We start from the raw sequence: 25,057 nt of genomic DNA on the forward strand, positions 1-25,057 counted from the left end.
CAGATTAAAAAAAACAGAAAGCAGTACACTGTGGTTTTGTTTCAATGGTTTTTTTTTCTTTTTATGTATAAAGGTATATATTATCTTCAGAAAAGTAAACTAAGCGAGCAGGGAAAACAAAGAAACGTGACCACGTCTTTATATATAATCATGTATTTATTCCTCCCTGCTAGAGTCATTGTTATTCATACAAGCGCATTGCCATATACACACAATCCACATACTGATGAGGAATAGAAAAAAAAAAACAATTAAGATTTTATATATATATATATATTTATATATTTATACTTTTATCAACATTTATTTTACAAACATGTCTTTGCTTTTTGTTTTAATTTTTTTTTTCAAAGGAGTCTCGTATGGAAATACATTCAGTGCAGTCCTTCATTCAAAAGGGTGGTAAGAGTCTGACACAGTCAGTCATTCAAACAGTGTAGCCTGCCCCGGTCTCTCCACCTGAAATCACACTCCTTCCCATGCTTACATCTGCAAGCACAGGGCTTCTGCTGTGTGTGTGAGGCCGTTTAAAAAACAAAAAACGCTTTGTTACGTCAGCTTAATACTGTGTCGAGCATGTGAACTGGGGACAGTGGGATACTGTACACACACACACACACACTGGTGGGGTCAGAACTGGCTTTCCCTTTTAGGAAAAAAAACAAACATTTTTAAACACTATATTCATTATCACCATCAGGAGGTGTGCACTAAGACAAAAACAAACACAACAATGCAGTTTAAATATTTGGCCATTGTTGTGCAGCAGTGTGCATTAAATAAAAAAAAATATCTATACAAGCTTGAAAGGGGAGGAGCATTGAGCCGTGTTGAGGTTTATACACATTCCTAACCCAGCTGTGCAGCCTGCCTCTGAGCGTGCTGGTTAATACAGGGCAGGGCAGGACTCGCACACACTTAATACCATTGTTACGCGGGCTGATTGAGAAATAGAAAAACTAAATCATTCAAGAAGCGTTCATTTAAGAATTGCGTGGGCTGGTGGCGTGTCTGTTTTTTTTAAATATTTTTTTCCCCCCTTTCTCGGTTTCACTCATCAGTTGAGTCTGATACTTGATATCAAAGCAGAAAACACAGGAAAAAAAATACCTAAACTAAACTGTCTACATTAACTTTAATAACAACAACAAAAATACCTCCTGCCACACTTTTCCCCCACCCCGAAAAAATAAAACTGGTATTAAATCAAACACAGAAGCAAAGGTAATAACACAAACAGCCACCCCAGCACTTGTGCAGTGCGGTGATAAAGGCACTGGCTGAAACCTCTGTCAACATGACTTTTCTAGTTTCTTATACAGTAGTTATACCTTCTGCCTGAGCGCTTTGAAGTTATGGACAGAGAGAGAGAGAGCGTGCTAAAGAGGTGTGCTTTGTGCTCCCCGCCCCGCAGTACACAATAAGAAGGGCTCGAGGCGGTCTCAGTGCTAGTATTCTCAGTACTCTGTTTTAATTGGCTCAGGCGTGTGGGGGGTCTGCGCTCTCCTCGGAGGGCAGTTCGGGGAGCCCCTCTGACTGCGTGTCCGACGCCTCCAGGTCGCTTCGGATGCTCTCAGACTGAGCCAGCGTCACGTCGGTGCCGTGGCCTTTCCTGGAGCTGCTGTCTTCAGGCCCCTCTGCCAGCTCCGTGGCGTGGCTCTGCAGCAGCTCCTCCACGCTGCCCCCGCTGGCCAGGCGCAGCCGTCGAGGCTTCGTCTCGATGTCCACCTGGATCTCCAGGTTTGCGCACTCCCTGAAACGCAGAGAGAGAGAGGAGGGGTTAGAGGGGTCTCTACAATCAATCAAACACAGAGAGACACCGAGAGACACACGCTGAGTCACACACAGACACAGACACACGCTGAGTCACACACAGACACACTGAGTCACACACAGAGAGACTCACTTGTCCTGCGGGTTGTAGGAGCTGATGATGGACCCTGCCATGGCTGTGGTGCTGGCGTTGTCGCTCACGGTGCCCAGGCTCACAGTGTCCTTGTAGAAAGACTCCTTGAGGAAGTCAGCCTGGACCTCCAGCCTGCAGGGGGCGCACAGACACAGGGTGAGCCAGTAGAACCGGGTCACCAGAAACAGCAGTTCCAAATACCATTATTCAACACTCTAGAGCTGCAGCTAGAAATACTAAAAGAAACTTGAAGACACTGAGAAAGACTTCAAATCTAAACACTTCTGCTAGTGTATTTATCACTACCTGCTGTGCTGTACCTGCTGTATTAGCCCATCAGTATTACCTCACTATATTGCATCTCTGCTGTACTTACCCCCTTGTATAACCCCCCCTGTACAATACCTCCTTTATCCCCCCCACCCCCCCGGTATTACCCCAGAGTTGTACCTGCTGTATTTGCCCTTGCCAGAGCCCAGCGCCCCCCCTGACAGCGCTGCGAAGCTGCCCACCTCCCCCAGGCCCCCGGGGGCCACGCTCAGCCCATCGCTGGGGCTCCCGCTGGCGCTTAGGCCGCTGGTCAACCCCTCCAGACTGCTCTCCCCCAGACTGGGGCTCTTCAGAGCACGCCAGGCGTCTGCCACTGGGGGGAGACAGAGAGAGAGAGGGGGGGTTAATACAGGGGAGAGAACAGAGAGGGGGTTAGGATGCTTTAAAAACAAGGTGTGAGTGAGAGTGGGGGGGATTGAGAGAGGGGGAGGAGTGAGAGGGAGGAGTGAGAGAGAGGGGAGGATTTTAAAGAGGGAGAGGGAGTGAGAGGGTGGAAAGCTCACCCGTGATCGGCCCGTCGTCCTCGTCGAATTCAATCTTGACCCCCTTCCCGTTGGCTCTGCTGACACCACACCCCCCTCTGCGACACAGCGAGATCGGGACCACCCCGTAAACGTAGGCCAGCATGATGGGGACCCCGATACCTGGGGAGAGAGGGAACGAGGTCACACCAGAGGAATCAGTCACACCTGTCTGTTCAGAGCTTCCTATTGAGTGAGCACAGCCCCTCCCTCTCCCTGCACTCACCCACGCTGACAGCTGCAACAACAGGTGAGGCGATGACAGACAGGACCACGCCCCCCGTGATCGCCAGGTTCCGCTTGTGCTTCGAAGTCTTCTTGCCCTCGTAGTGGTTGTGAATCTGAGAGGGAGACGGAAAGTGCTGAGTGGTCACAGTGCAGTAAATACATTCAGGGTGCTTGTAATCCGCCTCTGCCTGGCCGGGTCGCGTGTTTCATGTTGCAGCTGACGTGTGTAACATGCTGAATGCTGCGTGTCGCGTGTTTCATGTTGCAGCTGACGTGTGTAGCATGCTACACACGTGTGGGAGGTGGCCAGTGTGTGCCCAGCCTGCGCCCTGGTACATGCTGCGTGGTGTTTGCAGTGTGTCTCGTGTCCCGGGGCTCACCTTCTTGCCCACGTACACCGGCATGCCGATGATCATGGCGGGCACGGCGATGCCAGCGATCAGCGTGATGCCCACCGGAGCTCCGATCAACGTGCCCAGCTGCCACAGGATCTTCTTCTTCCGGCTCCACGGCTTCCTGCCCCAGAACGTGCAGCCGGAGGGGCTGGAGAGGGAGAGAGGAAATCTGTTACAAGCCTGTCCTGGATAACTGGCTTTTATTGGGATTTATGGATAGATATGGATAGTGTGGCTGCTCTAACCTCAGGTACTGAATCTGTGTCCCTATGATTTCTAGTTCTGGATAGTAGATACCTGTGTGGCTGCTCTCACCTCAGGTACTGAATCTGTGTCCCTATGATTTCTAGTTGTGGGTGGTTCTGGATGGTAGATACCTGTGTGGCTGCTCTCACCTCAGGTTCTGAATCTGTGTCTCTATGATTTCTATTTGTGGATGGTTCTGGATGGTAGATACCTGTGTGGCTGCTCTCACCTCAGGTTCTGAATCTGTGTCTCTATGATTTCTATTTGTGGATGGTTCTGGATGGTAGGTACCTGTGTGGCTGCTCTCACCTCAGGTACTGAATCTGTGTCTCTATGATTTCTATTTGTGGATGGTTCTGGATGGTAGGTACCTGTGTGGCTGCTCTCACCTCAGGTACTGAATCTGTGTCTCTATGATTTCTATTTGTGGATGGTTCTGGATGGTAGGTACCTGTGTGGCTGCTCTCACCTCAGGTACTGAATCTGTGTCTCTATGATTTCTATTTGTGGATGGTTCTGGATGGTAGGTACCTGTGTGGCTGCTCTCACCTCAGGTAGTGCAGGTCTGAGATCTCCTTCATGCACAGCCAGCAGAACTCACAGCCACACACCGCGCAGGTCATGTGATTGCAGCTGCCGTCGTTCATCTTGATGATGTAAGCGCTGCAGCGAGGGCACGGCTTGATGTCATCTGCTGGGGGAGGGAGGGACCGGGTTAGTTACAAGACAGACTCACAGACAGACACACACACACAAACAGACAGACATACACACACAGACATACAGACTCACTCACGGACACACACACACACACAGACTACTTGTTCCCCTCTCCCCTCACCCCTCACCCCTCACCCCTCACCCCTCACCCCTCACCCCTCACCCCTCACCCCTCTCACCTGCCCCGCTGTCCGGTCCGTGGCTGACCCCCGAGGAGTGCTTGGTCCTGCCTCTCAGGCTGAGCGCTCGTTGCTGCCGTGCCGAGTCGCAGGTCTGGTTCGGATGCCACACCTGCTTGCAGTGGTAGCAGAACTCCGTGCCACAGCCCTCCCGGCCGCATGAGAGCTTGGGGCAGCTGGCACAGCCGTAGGCAATCACCGCAAACCTGCCAGAGTGGAGCGTTAATGAACAAGCACTGAGAACGGTCTGTTACACCACGAGCTTAACAGGTCAAAAACAAGACCAAGCACAATGCTCCCTTGTTTAACCGTGGCAGTAGAACTACCTGCAGCTTAGGGATTACATTTATCCACAACTAGAACACACTCAGCACTACTGGATTTAGAAATACTAAAAGCAGCTTGGTGAAGTGAACGACAGACGCTTCACCGAAGAAGACTTGTGGTCGACACGCTTGCGGTATTTCAGGTTTTCCTGTAAACTTGTTCAGTTGGTTTCTGTAGCACCTTTCAGCTCATGAACCCAAACACTAGAGCCCTGCAGTACCTGGCAGGACCCCCAGGCGGGGCAGTACGGCAGTGTGTGAGTCAGCCTGTGTGAGTCAGACAGACAGCAGGGCGCTTTTGGGAAATCAGCTGCGATTTTCAAGCAACTTCCCCCACGCTAGTGCGGAAAGTTCAAGACGCGAAGTAATGACCGGCCGGGTTTTCAGCAACATGGAACCCCCCTTTAAAAATGGTGCTTCCAGCTAGGTCAGGATTTGTAAAAAGTTTCCTGCTGTTTAGAGTTTCACTCTGGATGCATTTTATTACGTTTATGATGCGGTGCTATTATGACTCGAGGTCAAAGCCGTGAAGCCCAATAAGCAAGAAAAAAGCTAGTCAGGTAACATGCTCTGTGAGTACAGAGACTGAGCTCAGCGACTTAAATCAGATACCAGCAATGAACTCTCTGAAAGCAGACCCTAATATTGATGCGATCCAGCCCTCTGAAATGTCTTTATAATATATAGCACTAGACCCTGATATTGATGCGATCCAGCCCTCTGAAATGTCTTTATAATATACAGCACTAGACCCTAATATTGATGCGATCCAGCCCTCTGAAATGTCTTTATAATATATAGCACTAGACCCTGATATTGATGCGATCCAGCCCTCTGAAATGTCTTTATAATATATAGCACTAGACCCTGATATTGATGCGATCCAGCCCTCTGACATGTCTTTATAATATATAGCACTAGACCCTGATATTGATGCGATCCAGCCCTCTGAAATGTCTTTATAATATACAGCACTAGACCCTGATATTAATGCGATCCAGCCCTCTGAAATGTCTTTATAATATATAGCACTAGACCCTGATATTGATGTGATCCAGCCCTCTGACATGTCTTTATAATATACAGCACTAGACCCTGATATTAATGCGATCCAGCCCTCTGACATGTCTTTATAATATACAGCACTAGACCCTGATATTAATGCGATCCAGCCCTCTGAAATGTCTTTATAATATATAGCACTAGACCCTGATATTGATGCGATCCAGCCCTCTGAAATGTCTTTATAATATATAGCACTAGACCCTGATATTGATGCGATCCAGCCCTCTGACATGTCTTTATAATATATAGCACTGGAGCCTGATATTGATGCGATCCAGCCCTCTGACATGTCTTGTCTGTCTGCTACCAAATTACAGTTTTGCATGAAGTGCGACAAGAGATAATTAATTATTATTCATCGGGGAAAAACCCCAAAAACGAAAGAATGACATCACAACATCTGTGAAACACCAACGGGAAGGAAGTCTTCATAAATAATAAACCGGTGAATTCCTGGCAGGGCACAGAGCCTTTCATTCACACATTCTTAATAGGAAGCAAAAACAACGAACACCACTATAAAAAAAAAGAGAGAAAAAGCCCAAAGCGCAGTGATAAAGAAAGTGGTGTGTCTGCAGGGGAACGCCACGCAAATCACTGCAACAAATACTGGAAACAACAAGAAGAAAAAACCAAAAGAAAGAAACTCCCGCGCTGTGCACAGAGAGGGGAACAGGAAACACAAGACAAGACAAGACACAAGACAGAGACACAAGACAGAGACACAAGACAAGACAGGAACAGAGAGGAGAGAATCAGGAACAAAAGGGTTTGTGAGGCTGAACACATGGGGAGGGGGTTCAAAATGCTGAAAAAAAACAATAAACTAACCAAAAAGTCTCCTAAAATAGGGTCTAATCGAGCAGGTATTAAAACCTGGAATGGGTGAACCTGCTGTGCAGCGGGAGTCTTCTTCCCATCCCTACCCCGCCCCGCCCCCAGCACACACCCGGTCCTATTTCATTCACACCTCTGACTCCAACACACTGAGTCATGGATCAACACAGACCACAAGAATACCAAGAAGAACAAGAAGATGCAGCTGCCCAAGGTTTCAGTGTGGATCACAGAGCTTTCTCAAGGGAGCATGTGTATGAAAACAAACAGTACATATTATTACTAATACTGTAATAATAATAATAATAATAATAATAATAATAATAATAATAATAATAACAACAACATCACGTCTGCCAGCAGCATTCCTACGAGCAGCTCTGTCAGCAGTGAGAGGGCGAGACTCACCCGCAGTCGGGCGCGGGGCACCAGCGGCAGTCGGGGTTGGCGGCGAGGTAGCGGCGCAGCATGAACTCCTCGTACTTGCCCATGAGCGCCGGGTCGGACAGGATCAGACGGATGTCGTGGGGGTTGAGCCGCTCGGCACACTCGGGGCAGCTGATGTTGACGCGGCTCTCCGTGATCTCGATGCGCAGGTACTGCCTCAGGCAGCCCAGGCAGGAGCGGTGGCTGCAGGTCATGATCTCCGGGACCCGGTCCTGGGGCTGCCGGACCAGGCACAGGGGGCACTCCAGCAGGGCCGAGCCGGAACCAGAACTGGAGCCGGAGCCGCGGCGCTCACCAGCCCCCGAGTCCAGCGTGGTGCGGCTGTCAGAGTCCCCCTCTCCCGTCTGCAGCACCGCGCTGTCAGAGACCCCCTCTCCAGTCTGCAGCAGCCCGCTGTCGGAGACTCCCTCTCCTGTCTGCAGCACCGCGCTGTCGGAGACCCTCTCTCCCGTCTGCAGCACCGCGCTGTCAGAGACCCCCTCTCCAGTCTGCAGTAGTTCGCTGTCGGAGACCCCCTCTCCCGTCTGCAGCACCCCGCTGTCGGAGATCCTCTCTCCTGTCTGCACCCCGCTGTCGGAGACCCCCTCTCCCGTCTGCAGCACCCCGCTGTCAGACAGGCTGGCGAGGCTGGCACCGGCCCCCCCAGTGGAGAGGGGGTCCTGGAGTGGGGTGGAGGGCTGCTGCTGCTGCTGGGACTGGGCCTGTTTGGATCGAGAGCGGGACTTCCCGTTGAACAGGTTCTGGAAGGAGATGCGTCTGCGCTTGCTGCTCCGGCATTTAGGATTGGGATTGGGATTGGGAGCGCCGCTGACGGAGGAGTGGGGGGAGCCAGAGTCATTCTCCGAACCCATGATGGATGGATCTATTATTGATTATTATTATTATTGACTGTCTTTATTCTGATAAATCCAAACAGGTTTTGCAAAGGAATTTTTTTTTTTTTTTTGGTTAAATAGATTAAAATGACGATTCCCTTCTCATTACTTATTTGCTGTTTAAAAAAAAGAAACAAAAAAAAAATTGCTGTCTCGCTTTCTGTATCTGCTTACGTCTTCCTCTGTGTTTCTCAGAATCTCTTCAGCAATGAGAAAAAAATTTAAAAACAGCTCAAAGTGAAAGAGAAAGAGAAAGAGAAGAGAAAGCAAGGCCAGCCAGGGACACTCACAGCCAGATCAGGATTGGTTCTTGTGCTCCTCTGCTTCTAAAACAAAAAAACAGCAACGCCACATTCCCGACTCTTAAAACTGTTTCCATCAACGTCCACAGCAGAGGGAGAGGGAGAGGGAGAGGGAGAGGGAGACCGCTTGTTCTCTAACTTGATCTCTCTTGGCTGTGTCAGATGATCGTGTTCGAAGAGCAGCAGTACAGGAAACAGACTCTCGTCTCTCTCTCGTCTGTCTTGTAGAAATATAATCCCCAGGGTAATCCTTGGGTAGCTCTCCTTGTTTCTCTTGTTCTCGATGCTCTGTCTCTGGTTCCAGTCGATGAAAGGGATCCTGGCTGCTGTGAGGAGCTCTCGACTCCCTGTTGAAACTGCGTCCGGCCCTTCTCTCAGACTGCCTGTGACGGAGGAGGGAGGAGGGAGGAGGGAGGAGGGGAGAGAGAGAGAGAACAGGAAGTCAGTGAACAGCAGGCCTAGTTCTGCGTCTCTGCCTCTACTGTAAAGTGTAGTACAGTCATGTTATTGTTGTGTGGTTATTACATTGTGTTGAGTATGAAGTATTGAGGTCTCTCTGTATCAGTGCTACACTGTTGAGATGTGCCTGTGCTGGCCCTGCCTGCAGCACACAGTGAATAATCTAAACTCCACTCTTTCTTTCTTTCTTTCTTTCTTTCTTTCTTTCTTTCTTTCTTTCAGGCCACAGGGCTGTGACGACTAATACAGAAAGAAGAAGCTGAAGTTTCTCTTTAACAGGAAGAACTGCCTCCCTGCATTCCTGACATGTTACTGATTCTGGAAATAACCCAGGAAACTAAACCTGCTCAAACGCACTGCGCACTTCACAATCAGATAACACTCCACCGGGGACAGAGTGTGCCGGACTGTTTATCAGAGAAAATGAGACACAGAGAGAGAGAGAGAGAGAGAGAGAGAGAGAGAGAGAGATCAGACTGAGATACAGACAGAGAGAGAGAGAGAGATGGATCAGACTGAGGTGGCAGAAGTGTCTGTTCATTATAATGCTGCAGCCGACAGCCACCTCACTGGAAGTTCAAAGCAGAGGCTTTTCAATACATGTACGCTAGCAGAGCTGCTCTGTATTTCTGTACGTTAACCACGTTCACTTTGGCAGCGCTCGTGTGATGCCAATAATAAAGACCATGTGAGAGTGAGAGAGAGGAGGAGAGAGGGACAGAAGCACAAACACAGTGCGAGTGTGTTGCTGTGCGTGCGAGTCTGCGGGTGCCGTTTCCATGACAACCTCTGCAGCTCCATGCAGGGTAAACACAGCGACACCCCGCGCTACCAGCTTCCAAACAGACAGGGCAGAGCAGGCATGGGCACTGCAGGGGTGGAAATAAGACTCCCGTTGCACAGCAGCTTGAGCCATTCCTGGCTTCACTGCGTTTAAGAAGACACGCTGACCAATCAAGCCAGTAGTAGTATTTGTATGTGTGTATGTGCGAGTGTGTTAGTGTGTGTGTGTGTGTGTTAGTGTGTATGTGCGAGTGTGGCTGGCGTTCTGCTTGCAGGACTGTCTGGTTCTGTCCTGCTTGCTCTCTGCACTATTTATTAACCAGCTTGCTTGTTTCTCCCCAGCTGTGTGCAGGCAGGCAGGTCTGTGATCCACGCTGACCCATCTGAAAGGGATTAACTTGCTAATAAGGATCAGCATTCCTCTAAATAACCAGCAGGGCAGCCCTATAAAACCAACACGCTGCCTGGACTTAACAACAAATAAAAAATAACATCCAGGAGCACAGCACAGATCAGAACAGCACAGCTCAGCACAGCACAGCTCAGAACAGCACAGCTCAGCTCAGCTCCTTATATTGATGCAATCCAGCCCTCTGAAATGTCTTTATTATATATAGCACTAGACCCTGATATTGATGCGATCCAGCCCTCTGAAATGTCTTTATAATATATAGCACTAGACCCTGATATTGATGCGATCCAGCCCTCTGAAATATCTTTATAATATATAGCACTAGACCCTGATATTGATGTGATCCAGCCCTCTGAAATGTCTTTATAATATACAGCACTAGACCCTGATATTGATGCGATCCAGCCCTCTGACATGTCTTTATAATATATAGCACTAGACCCTGATATTGATGTGATCCAGCCCTCTGACATGTCTTTATAATATATAGCACTAGACCCTGATATTGATGTGATCCAGCCCTCTGAAATGTCTTTATAATATACAGCACTAGACCCTGATATTGATGCGATCCAGCCCTCTGAAATGTCTTTATAATATATAGCACTAGACCCTGATATTGATGCGATCCAGCCCTCTGACATGTCTTTATAATATATAGCACTAGACCCTGATATTGATGTGATCCAGCCCTCTGACATGTCTTTATAATATATAGCACTAGACCCTGATATTGATGTGATCCAGCCCTCTGACATGTCTTTATAATATACAGTAGAGGGTTTGGGGTTGATCGGGGGCGGGGAGACCGGGCTAAGCCTCTCTCAGCACAGCTGGTCGTCTGCAGCAGGGCTGATAAATTTACAGTCACTCGCTTATCAGTTCATCTGTTTTTCTGTCTGTTTGTTCATTTCAGTCAATATTAAGCACCAGCCTGTGCATTCTCAGCTCTCCAGCGCATTGAACTCAACGAGCGCTGTAAACAGCAGCTGGTCCCGTGGCAGTGTGGTTATTGTACAGCTGGTTATTTTAAAGTGGCACACGGCCGCCCCTGGGAGTGTGAATCAGGGCTGAGTGGCACACCGGTATCCCGCCCGGCACGGCTGCCTGCTCATTCTTTCTTTCTTTCTCTTTTTAGGATCCTCGATCAAAAAAAAGAGAAATCGGGACCCCATGCGCCCCGAAACGCAACACATTAACATTACACTGTGGACGAGGGCTGCTTCAGAAGACCTGAGAGAGGAAGGACAGGCAGGGGGAGTCACTAACTGCACAACCCGAGCGATGGACTGGTGAGTCCCTGCAGACTCAGGGAGGGGGAGGGGGGATCTGGTGACGGTCCCTGCAGACTCAGGGAGGGGGAGAGGGGATCTGGTGAGTCCCTGCAGACTCAGGGAGGAGGAGGGGGGAGGGGATCTGGTGACGGTCCCTGCAGACTCAGGGAGGGGGAGAGGGGATCTGGTGAGTCCCTGCAGACTCGGAGGGGGAGAGGGGATCTTGTAAAGGTCCCTGCAGACTCAAGGACGGGGAGAGGGGATCTGGTGAGTCCCTGCAGACTCAGGGAGGGGGAGAGGGGATCTGGTGACGGTCCCTGCAGACTCAGGGAGGGGGAGAGGGAGGGGGGATCTGGCTGGACGGTTACTAGCTGCTTTACTGGTCAGGTTTCAAAGCTGCAGCCCTTATCTCATTGCAAACAAACAAGAGCAAAACAAACACAACTATTACATGCTGTCTGTCTGTCTGTCTGCCTGCCTGCCTGCCTGCCTGCCTGTCTGCCTGCCTGCCTGCCTACCTACCTGCCTCAGTGAAAGTGTGAACAGTTTCTCCTAACATAACAAAAGCAGACCCCGGTGGAAACTGCAAGTCACAGCATCCTGTTTTTTTTCAGAGAGGCACTGGCCTGGAAAATGAGGCGAGTGCAAACAAGCTGAAAGAAAGAAAGTTGTGAGAGAAGAGAGTCCCTTCACAGGGTCTCACCCACAGAGAAACTGAGAGACCGAGAGAGGCGTCAACATTTCCACTGCGGTGGAGGAGCAGGGGGGTGCGATTCACAGGATCAGATCACCGTGTTTCTGTACTGTACTGTACAGTCAGACACCGCAAGACTGTCGAAAGCCAGTGGCTCAATCATTTCAGTGGTGTAGAGGACCACTCAAACGATTTCCAAACCGCACAGCCCAGGTTTAACGGCACCTTCCTTCCTTCCTTCCTGGAGCTAGCTTGTTTAGATGTAGCTTGTTTGCTCTGGAGACCGGTAGTTATGAAGCTGGAGCAGCTCTGCTTGGTAACCCTGAGTGCTCCAGCCTGTCAGATCCCTGCTCATCGCTCATCTGTGCTCACAGAAGAGGCAACCGTATCTCCGAGTGCTGGACGCCTTCACTTCCAAACGAGCCCAGCAGCTGTCTCTGTTTACAGCAGCTCTTCAGCGCAGCCAAGCTCCCCCTCCAAGGAGGTGAACGGGGGCTGTGAAAGTTTACACCTTGAAATGTTTCCCCAAGTATTGAGAGTGTAGGTATATTGTGCATGATGGTGTGGGTGTGTGTGAGAGAGACAGGGTTTGTATATATTGTGTGTGTGTGTGTAGCAGGGTGGGGGGGTGTGTGTGTGCGCATGATGAAGGCTTTACCTACAAAGCTGGGTTCAAAGCTGCCCTTCTGTCACTCACACTCCCTTTGGGATAATCAAACTGCTTTCTAACGAAAGAGCCGAGAGAGAGCGCAAGATGAACCTCGTCGCATCTCTTAGAGTAACACACTCACTACGTGATGTGGAGTATGCACACACACGAGGACACGTATGTAAGTTATTATATGAAAAAACAAAACAGACCGTTGCATAATAAAGAAATAATCATTTAGTACAGCGCTCCCCGGATATTTAACATCACAAACAATGTGATAATGCAGAAACGAGGCCATGTGCATAAGGGTCTTTCACTAACTTACTGGTTTCAAAACGTCATGTTTCTTTGTGTGTGCGTCGCACAGGACAGCAGATTAATATTCTTCGGCATCAGGCGTTTTGCTGAAGGCGGTCCCGCCTCCCCGCTCCCTCGGGGTTGTGGAAGCACAGACCGCGAGACTCAGCTGCTCCTTCTGCCTTGTCAAACAAACCCCACCGCTCTCTATATCACTGAGAGAGACTCCGCAGCCTAGACGCCCCCGTATAATCAAGCCAGCCCTGTGACCCGATCTTACCAGAGGAGCCGAGCGCAAACACAGAGGCACAACCACCATCATCCACCATATCACCAGCAAATCGAATTGCACTGCGGTCACTGTTCCATCTTTAAATCCTACCTTTAAATCCTGCTGTACGGGTGCAGCCGTCTGTCTGTCTGTCTGGGTTATCATTAATCTCCTCGGTTTCCACTGCAGACCGTCACCCCAGCGTAAGTAATCAAAACTGGGTCCTCCCTTAAATTTGAACTGCGGGATTCCTGTCGGTAACCGCGCTCAAAACCCGCATAATGTTGTGAAGACTGTCCGCATTCAACTGCATTGATCCAACCGGCTCCGGCTACTCCGAGCAGAGGCCTGACGTCACAGGGAAAAGCCCGACGTGACGCAGCACCTATTGTTTGGAAACCCCTCCCCGTGACGTAACGCACCTCAGGAGAAAGCACAAACAGGCAGCGGCGGAAGCGTGTTTTTAAAATGTATTAGTGGAACTGTAACGTATCGCTATTTCCACTTCCGTCGACATCTCTGTACAGTGAAAGGTACTGTAAACATTTAGACAACAGTGGAACGTTTTGCTTTCCAGATTACTATGTGTCATCGGTATTCTATACAAACAGATGGCTCTTTGCGCTTGCGCAGTGCTCTCGGACCCCTTTATCTTTCAGCTGCGCTGGATCCCGCGGGGTCCCACTGCAGAAAGGAACAGACAGACAGACACACTCTCTTCTTTATATATTAAGATATAATGTGTGTGTGTAATCAGAGAAATGTAATACTGAATAATGCAGTGTCATCAAACTCGATGCCTTTTTGAAACGCTTTATTATCGCAGCACATTGATTTAAACAATGCAGCAGGGTCCTTTAAACACATGAACAAACTCCAACCCACCCCAAGAGCCTGACCAAGGAGGCCGTTTCATATGCAGCGCTGTCTGTTCATTCATTCAATCACCCCACATGTAGACACAGACACAGAGTGTGAAACATCCAGGAACCACAGTCAATAAACACCACGTGTTAAAGGAGTCTTGATGAAGCGGACTGGTCCTGGAAGGGAGCTGCACTCCTGTAACTAGCCCCCTAGCCCACCCCATCTCCCCCCAGAGCCCTGGGACGTGGTTTCAAAGGGACTGGCCGGGCTCCAAAGCGGGAGGTCTCAGTGCAACTCAAACAGCTGGAACAAGAAGAAGAAAACAGAACAGTTTATTGTGTCCATCAAAATAAACATAAAAAAAGTACAAGAGAAATGTCAAAAGGAAACGAGGACGATGCAGCCGTGAAGCCAGGAGGAAGAGCGAGACGGGCAGACTGGCACTGAGGTTCCACGGTCAGTTTTACCACCCCATGGTTTGCCATGTTTATTACCAAGCTTCACCATACCTCCCTGTGCTTCACCATACCTCTTTATGCTTCACCATGCTTTCACTGTGCTTTCCCATGCTTTCACTGTGCTTCTCCATACCTCTCTGTGCTTTCACTGTGCTTCTCCATACCTCTCTGTGCTTTCCCATGCTTTCACTGTGCTTCTCCATACCTCTCTGTGCTTCTCCATACCTCTCTGTGCTTTCCCATGCTTTCACTGTGCTTCTCCATACCTCTCTGTGCTTTCCCATGCTTCTCCATACCTCTCTGTGCTTTCACTGTGCTTCTCCATACCTCTCTGTGCTTTCCCATGCTTTCACTGTGCTTCTCCATACCTCTCTGTGCTTTCCCATGCTTTCACTGTGCTTCTCCATACCTCTCTGTGCTTTCCCATGCTTTCACTGTGCTTCTCCATACCTCTCTGTGCTTTCCCATGCTTCTCCATACCTCTCTGTGCTTTCCCATGCTTCCCCATACCTCTCTGTGCTTTCACTGTGCTTCTCCATACCTCTCTGTGCTTTCCCATGCTTTCACTGTGCTTTACAATGCTTACCTATGCTTTTACTGCGGGGAGCTTCTCTAAGGGTTGGGATCCACAAGGAGGACAGGTTAAGGACAGCACTGCCCCTGTCTATAAGAAGATCAGGAGTCGTCCTGGAGTTTCAGATGTTTTCAACAGACCGGTACACACAGCCAGCACGCCCTGGGTGAGACCTGATTTAATGACCCGTCTTATCAGCTGAACAGAATCCAGAGTCCTCTATTAAAACCAGCAGCACGTTCCACCAGACTAGCGCAGCCACACCAACAGGAAACACTGATCACTGCTCTGCACCCAGTCACTCCCTGCACTTCAGTGATAAACATCAGCCTTGGAAAGGAGCCTGCTTTTACACAAACACTTCACGTCACTCCCTGCACATGACTTGGCACAGGCGGGGTTTTGATCAGCAATATCATTTCTTTAACATCCTCCTTGAAGGACGCCAGCCTCTCACTTCAAGTGACATTGAGGCAAGCTGGTTTGTGGAAGCTGGGAGACTGGAAACCAGTGGGTTAAACCCCAGTTCATCACCACCACCACCACCACCACAGGGCACCCATGTAGGCCAAGCTGCAGCAATTTAAGGGGGTCTCGCTGAAAAAGAGAGGTGCAGCGATCTCGTAGGAACACTGGTTAACCAATGGGATCAGTTACCCAGTAACCATGGGGCAGTAACACAGTTTATACAATATTCCACACTCCACTGAAAGCAACGAAGGGCAAGCTTATAGTTTCTTTCTTTTTTTATTATTATAATATATATATATATATATATATATATATGTGTATATTTTGAAGGGCTGCTCTGAAACACAGTCCCCGACAGCAGAAGGAAGCAGAGAGACGGGGAGACGCGCAGGCAGAGGGGACAGTGCTAGACGAAGGCGACGAGGTCTTTACTGGTGGCTCTGGAGAAGGCAGCGAGGATGCTGGCGTACACCACGTCGGGGGGCTGGGAGGCGTCCACGGGGGAGTGGATGCCACGCTTCTGGTAGTACTGCACCAGCGGCGTGGTCTGGCTGTGGTAGGCGCCCAGCCGGGACTTCAGCGTGTTCTCATTGTCATCAGAGCGGCGCACCAGGGCCTCGCCCGTCACCTAGGAAACGGCACGGAGAGCGACGGTGAATATTATTATTATTATTATTTATTTCTTAGCAGACGCCCTTATCCAGGGAGACTTACAATTGTTACAAGATATCACGTTATTTTTACATACAATTACCCATTTATACAGTTGGGTTTTTACTGGAGCAATCTAGGTAAAGTACCTCTCTCAAGGGTACAGCAGCAGTGTCCCCCACCTGGGATTGAACCCACGACCCTCCGGTCAAGAGTCCAGAGCCCTAACCACTACACACTGCTGCCCTATACAGCCAGCCAGCAGAGTCACACACAGGGGTGGGAGTGAGAGTCCTGCTGCACGGCAGCTTCACCCAGTCCAGGTTTTACTACCAGCTTGATGAGCCCCAGTGTGCAGGTAACAAGCTCAGGTGTGTCTTATTAAACTGGTAAAACCAGGACTGGCGGATAGGACCGGAGTCTTATTGTCAAACAACCAAGTGATATCTATCCATCTATCTATCTATCCATCCATCAGGTCCCCTCTCTCTCTCTCTCTCTCTCTATAGACAGACAGACAGACAGAAGCTGCTTTTTCAGGTGCTGCTATTGCATCACTCTCACACGATGCTGTGTATTACAGAACGCAGTGTTGGTGTGCTGGCTGGTTTGAATTGAAACACTCACATCATCCTTCATGGCCTGTCTGGGAGGGTTGAACTCCTCGTGGTATGAGCGCCCGCTGGCCTGGTGAATCAGACTGACAGGGACAGGACACAGTTCACATGTTTAAGCATTAGCCCAGTGGAACACTTTTACAAACAGTGATGTTTAACCATTGTCAAAAAACATACAGGCTAATTATAGGCGTTAGCCTTTATAGTGTTTAATAAGCAGTCAGTGCTCAGTGTAGTCATTTCTATACATAACATGAGAACACAATGTTTACGTCAAGTCAGGTCTTAAAGGATCCCAGTGATTCTGAATCCACAACATGACCAGACAAACCACTCCACACCCTCCCCGCTGTCAACATGACCAGACAAACCACTCCACACCCTCCCCATGACCAGACAAACCACTCCACACCCTCCCCACTGTCAACATGACCAGACAAACCACTCCACACCGTCCCCATGACCAGACAAACCACTCCACACCCTCCCCATGTCCAGACAGCCCCCTCCACACCCTCTCCATGTCCAGACAGACCCCTCCACACCCTCTCCATGTCCAGACAGCCCCCTCCACACCCTCTCCATGTCCAGACAGCCCCCTCCACACCCTCCCCATGACAGCCCATTCCACACCCTCCCCATGACCAGACAGCCCCCTCCACACCCTCCCCATGACCAGACAGCCCCCTCCACACCTTCCCCATGACCAGACAGCCCCCTCCACACCCTCCCCATGACCAGACAGCCCCCTCCACACCCTCCCCATGACCAGACAGCCCCCTCCACACCCTCCCCATGACCAACCAACCCCCTCCACACCCTCCCCATGACCAGACAGCCCCCTCCACACCCTCCCCATGACCAGACAGGCCCTTCCACACCCTCCCCATGTCCAGACAGGCCCCCTCCACACCCTCCCCATGACCAGACAGCCCCCTCCACACCCTCCCCATGACCAGACAGCCCCCTCCACACCCTCCCCATGACCAGACAAACCACTCCACACCCTCCCCATGACCAGACAAACCACTCCACACCCTCCCCATGACCAGACAAACCACTCCACACCCTCCCCATGACCAGACAAACCACTCCACACCCTCCCCATGACCAGACAAACCACTCCACACCCTCCCCATGACCAGACAAACCACTCCACACCCTCCCCATGACCAGACAAACCACTCCACACCCTCCCCATGTCCAGACAGCCCCCTCCACACCCTCCCCATGACCAGACAGCCCCCTCCACACCCTCCCCATGACCAGACAGCCCCCTCCACACCCTCCCCATGACCAGGCAGCCCCCTCCACACCCGCCCCATGACCAGACAACCCACTCCACACCCTCCCCATGACTAGACAACCCACTCCACACCCTCCCCATGACCAGACAGCCCCCTCCACTCTCTGTGTGATGAAGTCTCTGTTTGGTGATGCAATGAAACGTACCGGCCGCAGATCCTTCTCACCAGCAGGGAATCATCGACGGCAAACTCGATGACAGAGTCCAGCTTCTCTGATCTCTTCTCCATCAGATCATCCAGCTAGAAGCAAGGACACCAGCAATACTTCACACATACAGCCACAGAGACCCCATTCTCCCCTCCCCTCCCCTCCTCCAGCCACTCACCATCTCAGCCTGCTTGACAGTGCGAGGGAACCCGTCCAATAGGAAGCCTTTCTTACAGGGGGGCGTGTCCAGGTTCTTCTCAATCAGCTCCACCACCATCTCATCACTCACCTGCAGAGAGAGAGAGAGAGAGAGAGAGAGAGAGAGTGAAACACTGCAGAAAGACACAGTGAAACACTGCAGACAGACAGACACAGTGAAACACTGCAGACAGACAGACACACAGTGAAACACTGCAGACAGACAGACACACAGTGAAACACTGCACAGACAGACACAGTGAAACACTGCAGACAGACAGACACAGTGAAACACTGCAGACAGACAGACACAGTGAAACACTGCAGACAGACAGACACACAGTGAAACACTGCAGACAGACAGACACACAGTGAAACACTGCACAGACAGACACAGTGAAACACTGCAGACAGACAGACACAGTGAAACACTGCAGACAGACACACAGTGAAACACTGCAGACAGACAGACACAGTGAAACACTGCAGACAGACAGACACAGTGAAACACTGCAGACAGACAGACACAGTGAAACACTGCAGACAGACAGACTCGGACAGACAGGCTCACTGTGAAGCAGTGGAGATGACAGAGAGTGTTTCCTGTTCTGAACTCCACAATGGCAGTTTGTGGTTATAGTGAATACACACCAGCTTCCCAGCGTCCATCGTTGCCTTTAGCCTCTTGCCCAGCTCGGATCCCGAGGCCACCATGGCCCGCAGCATATCCCCTGTAGCCAGGTGACAGACGCAGAAGTGCCCTGCCAGCCTGGGAGCCTGGGGGGGGGGGGGGAGGAGAGGGGAGGGGAGAGGAGAGGAGAGGGAGGAGAGAGAGGAAAGAGGAGAGGAGGGGAGGGGGAGAGGGGAGGAGGGGGAGGAGAGAAGTGAAGTGTATGGAGTTTATATATTTCAGAGGTCATACTGTCTAATACATAGTGTTTGAAGACTGTGTGTGTCACAGAGAGAGAGAGAGAGGACAGACTCTCCACTAACAAATTAACACCCTGGGTTTAATTAAAGACTTTTTTGTTGTTGTTTTTTGTTAAATGTTATTTTGCATCCTAATAAATCGGTCCGGGTTAAACGAGCTGTCTGCTTACACCGCAGAATAAGCGGGGCCGCAGCTGAATCGGACCCACTTGCGTGTCTCAACCACGGTGCCTGCGCCCACGGTGCCAACTTTCCAAATACACGGAGACGGGCCTCGTATAGAGTACAGCGTAGACACAAGGACAGGCTGGTAACACACGCACACGCACACGCAATTACACGCAGCGCCGGCAGCACCGCTGTGACCGGGCTGGAGGGCTCAACAAACCGCTTCACTGGATGACATTGACGCGAATGATCACCAAGGACACGCGGCACAGAAACTGCACAGGCGAGCAATTATGAATATTATTATAGCAGTAGGTAACTTCAAGTTCACTTGAGCGACACACCCAACTTGTGAAATGTCTGTTGCACAATCTACAGATTGAATAAGAAGCAGCGATCACGCGATTTCCTGGAATAATACAAACTATGCGAGGCGTGTTTTTCAGTAACACACACACTGTACCGTGCGAACACAGTCTGGTGCGATATTCAATTACACAAATATTCTTACAGGACAAAAAACTTGTATAGAAATAACGAACTTATTCTGGCGCGACCCCGGTGGCTATTTAAAAAAAAACGACCGTACAGATTAAATGAACCGACTCCAATCGGGAGTTCAAAATAATAACATTGACAGCAAACGCGTATATAATTACAAAACTAGGATGCACCAAGCCTGCCCTGCAAATATATACAGATATATTATTATTAACAATAGTGGCTTGTGCAGAATCGAGCACGCTGGCAAACACACGAAACCAGGCGCGACCAATCGAGGCCTGCGCTCGCCCGCAGTTTTAAAGAGCGCTTCACTTGTTGCTCTTAAATACAAATTACACAGGACGGCGATTATTACCCATTTCAGGAAGCTCTGAGTTTGCAATCGTTGCACGATCCTATTGCAGGAGGGGCTGTGCAAGGCATCGTATTTATTTCAATGCTATTATTCTGGGAATTGCACACGTAGACACAAAAGTGACTGCACTTCTTAATTCTCGCTTTCTTATAGTGCAGTTCTAGTTTTGCATACCTGGGTTCCTTTGCCGGCTCCCGGGGGTCCTAATAAAATCGCCCTGATCCCCTTCCGCTCTTCCTTCGGCTTCTCGTCCGGTTGTGCGCTAGGAGCCATCTTCGGTGCCTGTAAAGAAGGGTATTCTGGCTGCGGCCGGTCTGCCCGATTGTATAGCAAAGCGAACCCTTGCCTGACTGTCTGTCACACGGAGAAGTGGCGAGAGCCCGCCTACCATGGACAGACCCCGCCCTGCTCCCCGGGACTCGGAACCTGATTGGGTGAGTGCGGATGTCAATCAGATTGTTTTGCTTATTCCATTGGGGCGCCAGGTTGTCGCTGACGATTGTGTTTCTTTTCAAAGCCACAGCTCTTCCCTCTCCTGTTACGTACCATCTGACGTCAGGGTTGAGAAAGATGTATATTATGTGCGACGGACAGTCTAAGCGCCGTGTTGTAGTTTTTTTTTTTGCATTGGCGCTGAGACTGAACTACACTGAGGTGTCGCAAAAAAATATGACTAGTGGGGCGGTTTGCTCGACGGTAGCTGGTACCCGGAGCTGTCGTAAAGAAGCGGATTTGTGCGGAAGGGCAAAGAGACACGGGAACCAAAAGGTAAATCAAATCAAATAAAATCAAATAACCGACCGGTATTTTAAATGCGCCTTTATTACCGACGTGAGAGCTCAGATATGTGAACAACAGTATCTAAAAATAGGGGTTTTAACGCATGCATTGTGTTTTTATTTATTTCAAAGACAATCCAAACATACATTATATATACTATATATATTAAAATGCCAAAAAAAAATGATGTTAATATGACATCCAGTGTAGTTTTTATATGGCCATTTCTTTTGACGTTACAATTCCTAGCAATGTAATTGTTGTAGCCTGGTGTCGCTGTTTTAGACATGACCACCTGGAGCGTTTTGCACGACACGTTAAAGATCACTGACACAGTGATATTATTCACAGTGAGCGGTTCATTGAACTCGCCAGTCTGTAAGCGCAGAGCGCGCTCTCGATACACACGAGCGCGCGTGTCATCACCTCGGTGTATTCGGACCAGCAGCAGCACTTAAAATGCCCCCGTTCGGCAGGGACAGTTATTTCAGACTGTGTGCATCAGAGGAAAATAATAATAATAATAATAATAATAATAATAATAATAATAATGCTCACACACGCACAGAGTCTCACAGGCTCACACACGTGTGCACACACACACACACAGTCTCTCTCTCTCTCTCACTCACACACACACAGTCTCACAGGTGTGCACACACACACACAGTCTCTCTCTCTCACACACACACACACACACACACACTCTGGCTTGCGCGCTGCGCTGTCTGTGTTGTAATGAAGCTACTCTCCCCCCAGCAGCCATGCCGTTTGTGAATCTGCAGGACAGGCTGGGAGTGAACATTGACAAGTGGCTGCTGGCTCAGAGCGGGGAGCAGCCGTACAAGCGCACGGCGCGGTGCCACGCCTTCGAGAAGGAGTGGATTGAGTGCTCCCACGGGATCGGCCAGACCAGGGCGCGCAGGGAGTGCAAGCTGGAGTTCGAGGACTTCTACGAGTGCATGCACCGCCAGAAAACTGTGAGTGCACACTCCCACTCGCACAGCCCCACTGCACGTCTGCACGTCTGTCTGTCTGCCGTCTAGAGTGTGGTGTTGTTTCTGTTCACACATGTTAACCCCAGTCTTGAAACCCTCCCTAGCCTTGCAGAAGTGTTTTTCTGCGTAAAGTATGGCCCCAGTCCTGGGTTTCAGCACTGCTCTTGTGGAAGTGAAGTATTGAGAAGACCAGATGCAAGGAGTTTGAACAGCCAGGCCCCCTGCGTGAACGCAGTGCGTTTCTCATCACAGCGTCAACACGTCTCGCTAGTGAGTCTGCAGGGTTATGCAGCTGTAAGGGAGGAGCGGTTTATTTAATATCAAGCTCCTGGCCCCTATCATCTCAATATTAATAATAATACTAGACTTCACTGAGGGGAGCTCTGAACCCCAGGACTGGGTGCAGCAGCAGCAGGGCTAGTGTGAGTTTGTAACCCTGCTCACACCCCTGGCTCCTGATCATTTCAATATTAATAATAATACTAGACTTCATTGAGGGGAGCTCTGAACCCCAGGACTGGGTGCAGCAGCAGCAGGGCTAGTGTGAGTTTGTAACCCTGCTCACACTCCTGGCTCCTGATCATTTCAATATTAATAATAATACTAGACTTCACTGAGGGGAGCTCTGAACCCCAGGACTGGGTGCAGCAGCAGCAGCAGCAGGGCTAGTGTGAGTTTGTAACCCTGCTCAAACTCCTGGCTCCTGATCATTTCAATATTAATAATAATACTAGACTTCACTGAGGGGAGCTCTGAACCCCAGCTCTGGGTGCAGCAGCAGGGCTAGTGTGAGTTTGTAACCCTGCTCACACTCCTGGCTCCTGATCATTTCAATATTAATAATAATACTAGACTTCACTGAGGGGAGCTCTGAACCCCAGGACTGGGTGCAGCAGCAGCAGCAGGGCTAGTGTGAGTTTGTAACCCTGCTCACACTCCTGGCTCATTTCAATATTAATGATAGACTTCGTTCTCTCGGCAGCACAAGCGTCTGTATGAGATGCGCACTCAGAAGGAGAAGCTGATGAAGGAAGGAAAGTACTCGGCCCCTGATCACCACACCGGCAAAGAGGAGCCCCGGCCCTGAGGGGAGCCCCCTGGTGGAGGAGTGGCGCCGCTGCAGCCCGGGATCAAACACACTGCCCACATCTACAGGGCTAGTAGTGCTGTTAATAAACTCTGCTAAATAACCTTCTCAATGTGCACTTCTTCCATCGCCTCCAGCCTGTGCAACACCAGCCTAATAATCCCTTTTCATTGTCTGCTCAGGAAACAGCTAGTTTGCAGGTGACCGTTTTTAAGAGGATCTTGAAAACATTTTAAACAGTGCCAATGTCAAATCAAGATGTGTTTAGATCTGGGTCTGCTTAGTGAAAATTGCTTGAGAATGCCCCCTTAGTAGACCATATAAAAACCCCAAGTTTTGTCAGTGGCACGGGGCAGTGTCTGTGTGCAGTGAATTACAGGGTTAACAGAATACATTGTGTTAAGGGGACTGTGTTTCTTTATTGATCTCCAGCTCCCCCAGACCACACCGTGCTCTTGAGCAGAGTCACACAAGGGCTGTCCTGGGATCACTGATAGCTCGCTGTCACCACACACACACACACAGAGCTCGCACAGCGAGTTGTGTGTGCAATGACAGCGAGCTCTGTCTGTGTGTGTGTAATGACAGCGAGCTCAGTGAAGAAATAAATAATAATAATAATAATAATAATAATACTACACACACCACCACAATCCCATACATCACTCGAACATTATATTCTGCACTTGGACACACACACGTACATTATATTCTGCACTTGGACACGCACACACACACACACCTATGCCTTCCACAGCATGCAGACCATTCATCTGAACGGAAGCACATGGCGACTCAGATTCGCAACAGGACTCCTGCAGCAGCGCATCGTGAAGGAACAGGAACGCGCACATCATTAACATCACAAGCTTCTCGAGGTGCACGCTACGCACAGCGTGTGATTTATCGCGCTTGAAGTTCACGCCGCTGCTTGTTACCGGGGCGCGTGTCTCAAGGAATGCTGGGTTATTTACGACTACAGTTATATTAGATCAACGAATACAGCAATGATCTTTCGTGGTGCGCAGCTTCTTAACCCGGCCCTGTTTGTGCGCATGGAGCGGCTGTAGGTGATATTAAACGATGCACGGTGGAAGGTTTCGTGCCCTGTCTGCAGCGCGTCTCGATGCATGAACACGCAGAGCAACGTTACAGCTCTGTTAATAAACACACTGACACGTTTAATGGGGTGTGCGTGCGTGTTCAATCCCAGGAGGCTGGGTGGAATTCATTTACAATCCCTTTTTCATTTGCAGCGCTGGATGGATGACTGGGCTGCCCCCCCTTCTCTCCTCCAGCCGCGTCTCTAACAACGTCTCCACACACGCTGAACAACCCGAGAGGAGGGCGTTATACAAACCGAAAAGAAATGGAAGAGGAGAGCATCTGTGCATCTTCAGTGGAAAGAATAATATACCACTGCTGCTAATAATAACAATAATACTAATAATAACACTGATCCCCGCAGGAGCCGCGCACACAGGACCCTCAGTCTGCGTGTATGATGAAGATCAGCAGCCAGTGCAGATGGATTATAGCGGGGTGATGTGATGTGTGCACGACTCCATCACTCACACACACACTGACACACACACACACACACACACACACACACACACACACACAGTGAGGATTATAGCGGGGTGATGTGATGTCTGCACGGCTCCAGAGCCACACACTGCATGCACGGCTGGACACACACACGCACACACGCACACACACACA

At 49.9% G+C, this 25,057-nt stretch overlaps 3 protein-coding genes and 1 long non-coding RNA gene across 9 annotated transcripts; 2 read left to right on the forward strand and 2 right to left on the reverse strand.

Annotated features, from left to right (window-relative positions):
• Positions 1 to 266: 266 nt before the first annotated feature.
• On the reverse strand, positions 267 to 13,610 carry LOC117414035 (E3 ubiquitin-protein ligase RNF19B). 3 transcript variants are annotated; one of them, XM_059000387.1, is made up of 10 exons: positions 13,331 to 13,610; positions 7,162 to 8,760; positions 4,526 to 4,731; positions 4,176 to 4,317; positions 3,366 to 3,528; positions 2,984 to 3,098; positions 2,740 to 2,880; positions 2,357 to 2,549; positions 1,907 to 2,038; positions 267 to 1,753 (listed from the first exon to the last, which is right to left on the reverse strand). In XM_059000387.1, exons 2-10 carry the CDS (start codon positions 8,049 to 8,051, stop codon positions 1,480 to 1,482), a joined length of 2,256 nt encoding a protein of 751 aa, XP_058856370.1. In that variant the 5' UTR covers positions 8,052 to 8,760; positions 13,331 to 13,610; the 3' UTR covers positions 267 to 1,479. The 3 variants fall into 3 exon arrangements, with proteins under 3 accessions (XP_058856370.1, XP_058856368.1, XP_058856369.1); XM_059000385.1 differs by having other exon boundaries at positions 4,176 to 4,320; XM_059000386.1 differs by lacking the exon at positions 13,331 to 13,610 and adding an exon at positions 12,977 to 13,034 and having other exon boundaries at positions 4,176 to 4,320.
• LOC131701594 (uncharacterized) lies at positions 10,708 to 16,003 on the forward strand. The gene is made up of 3 exons (XR_009308902.1): positions 10,708 to 11,323; positions 11,920 to 12,539; positions 15,920 to 16,003. It is a non-coding gene; the product is annotated as an uncharacterized LOC131701594 (long non-coding RNA).
• LOC117414041 (adenylate kinase 2, mitochondrial) lies at positions 14,017 to 20,833 on the reverse strand. Of its 2 annotated transcripts, none has more exons than XR_009308900.1 (7): positions 20,642 to 20,833; positions 19,162 to 19,287; positions 18,491 to 18,601; positions 18,310 to 18,404; positions 16,868 to 16,940; positions 15,131 to 16,217; positions 14,017 to 14,389 (listed from the first exon to the last, which is right to left on the reverse strand). XR_009308900.1 is itself a non-coding variant. In XM_059000393.1 (7 exons), the coding sequence occupies exons 1-7, from the start codon at positions 20,738 to 20,740 to the stop codon at positions 14,382 to 14,384; spliced, it is 708 nt and encodes a 235-aa protein (XP_058856376.1). In that variant the 5' UTR covers positions 20,741 to 20,833; the 3' UTR covers positions 14,017 to 14,381. The 2 variants fall into 2 exon arrangements, 1 of the variants encoding a protein (XP_058856376.1); XM_059000393.1 differs by having other exon boundaries at positions 16,022 to 16,217.
• Positions 19,746 to 23,439, forward strand: LOC117414044 (NADH dehydrogenase [ubiquinone] iron-sulfur protein 5). Of its 3 annotated transcripts, none has more exons than XM_034023664.3 (3): positions 19,746 to 19,891; positions 22,010 to 22,227; positions 23,228 to 23,439. In XM_034023664.3, exons 1-3 carry the CDS (start codon positions 19,840 to 19,842, stop codon positions 23,330 to 23,332), a joined length of 375 nt encoding a protein of 124 aa, XP_033879555.1. In that variant the 5' UTR covers positions 19,746 to 19,839; the 3' UTR covers positions 23,333 to 23,439. The 3 variants fall into 3 exon arrangements, with proteins under 3 accessions (XP_033879555.1, XP_033879556.1, XP_033879557.1); XM_034023665.3 differs by lacking the exon at positions 19,746 to 19,891 and adding an exon at positions 21,093 to 21,235 and having other exon boundaries at positions 22,007 to 22,227; XM_034023666.3 differs by lacking the exon at positions 19,746 to 19,891 and adding an exon at positions 21,110 to 21,235.
• Positions 23,440 to 25,057: the final 1,618 nt, after the last annotated feature.

Source organism: Acipenser ruthenus, chromosome 25 (genome assembly GCF_902713425.1).
Source record: "Acipenser ruthenus chromosome 25, fAciRut3.2 maternal haplotype, whole genome shotgun sequence".
NCBI lineage: Eukaryota > Metazoa > Chordata > Actinopteri > Acipenseriformes > Acipenseridae > Acipenser > Acipenser ruthenus.

Coding starts and splice junctions, on each gene's coding strand:
- LOC117414035 (XM_059000385.1), bottom strand. CDS start 8,051: ATGGGTTCGGAGAATGACTCTGGCTCCCCCCACTCCTCCGTCAGCGGC. Junction 2,039..2,356: donor GGCAAGGGCAAATACAGCAG/GTACAACTCTGG, acceptor CGCCCCCTGCAG/GCTGGAGGTCCAGGCTGACT. Junction 1,754..1,906: donor TCCTACAACCCGCAGGACAA/GTGAGTCTCTCT, acceptor TCTGCGTTTCAG/GGAGTGCGCAAACCTGGAGA.
- LOC117414044 (XM_034023664.3), top strand. CDS start 19,840: ATGACATTGACGCGAATGATCACCAAGGACACGCGGCACAGAAACTGC. Junction 19,892..22,009: donor GCGGCACAGAAACTGCACAG/GCGAGCAATTAT, acceptor TCCCCCCAGCAG/CCATGCCGTTTGTGAATCTG. Junction 22,228..23,227: donor GCATGCACCGCCAGAAAACT/GTGAGTGCACAC, acceptor TTCTCTCGGCAG/CACAAGCGTCTGTATGAGAT.
- LOC117414041 (XM_059000393.1), bottom strand. CDS start 20,740: ATGGCTCCTAGCGCACAACCGGACGAGAAGCCGAAGGAAGAGCGGAAG. Junction 18,602..19,161: donor CGATGGACGCTGGGAAGCTG/GTGTGTATTCAC, acceptor CTCTCTCTGCAG/GTGAGTGATGAGATGGTGGT. Junction 16,218..16,867: donor GACAGGCCATGAAGGATGAT/GTGAGTGTTTCA, acceptor GCCGTTTCCTAG/GTGACGGGCGAGGCCCTGGT.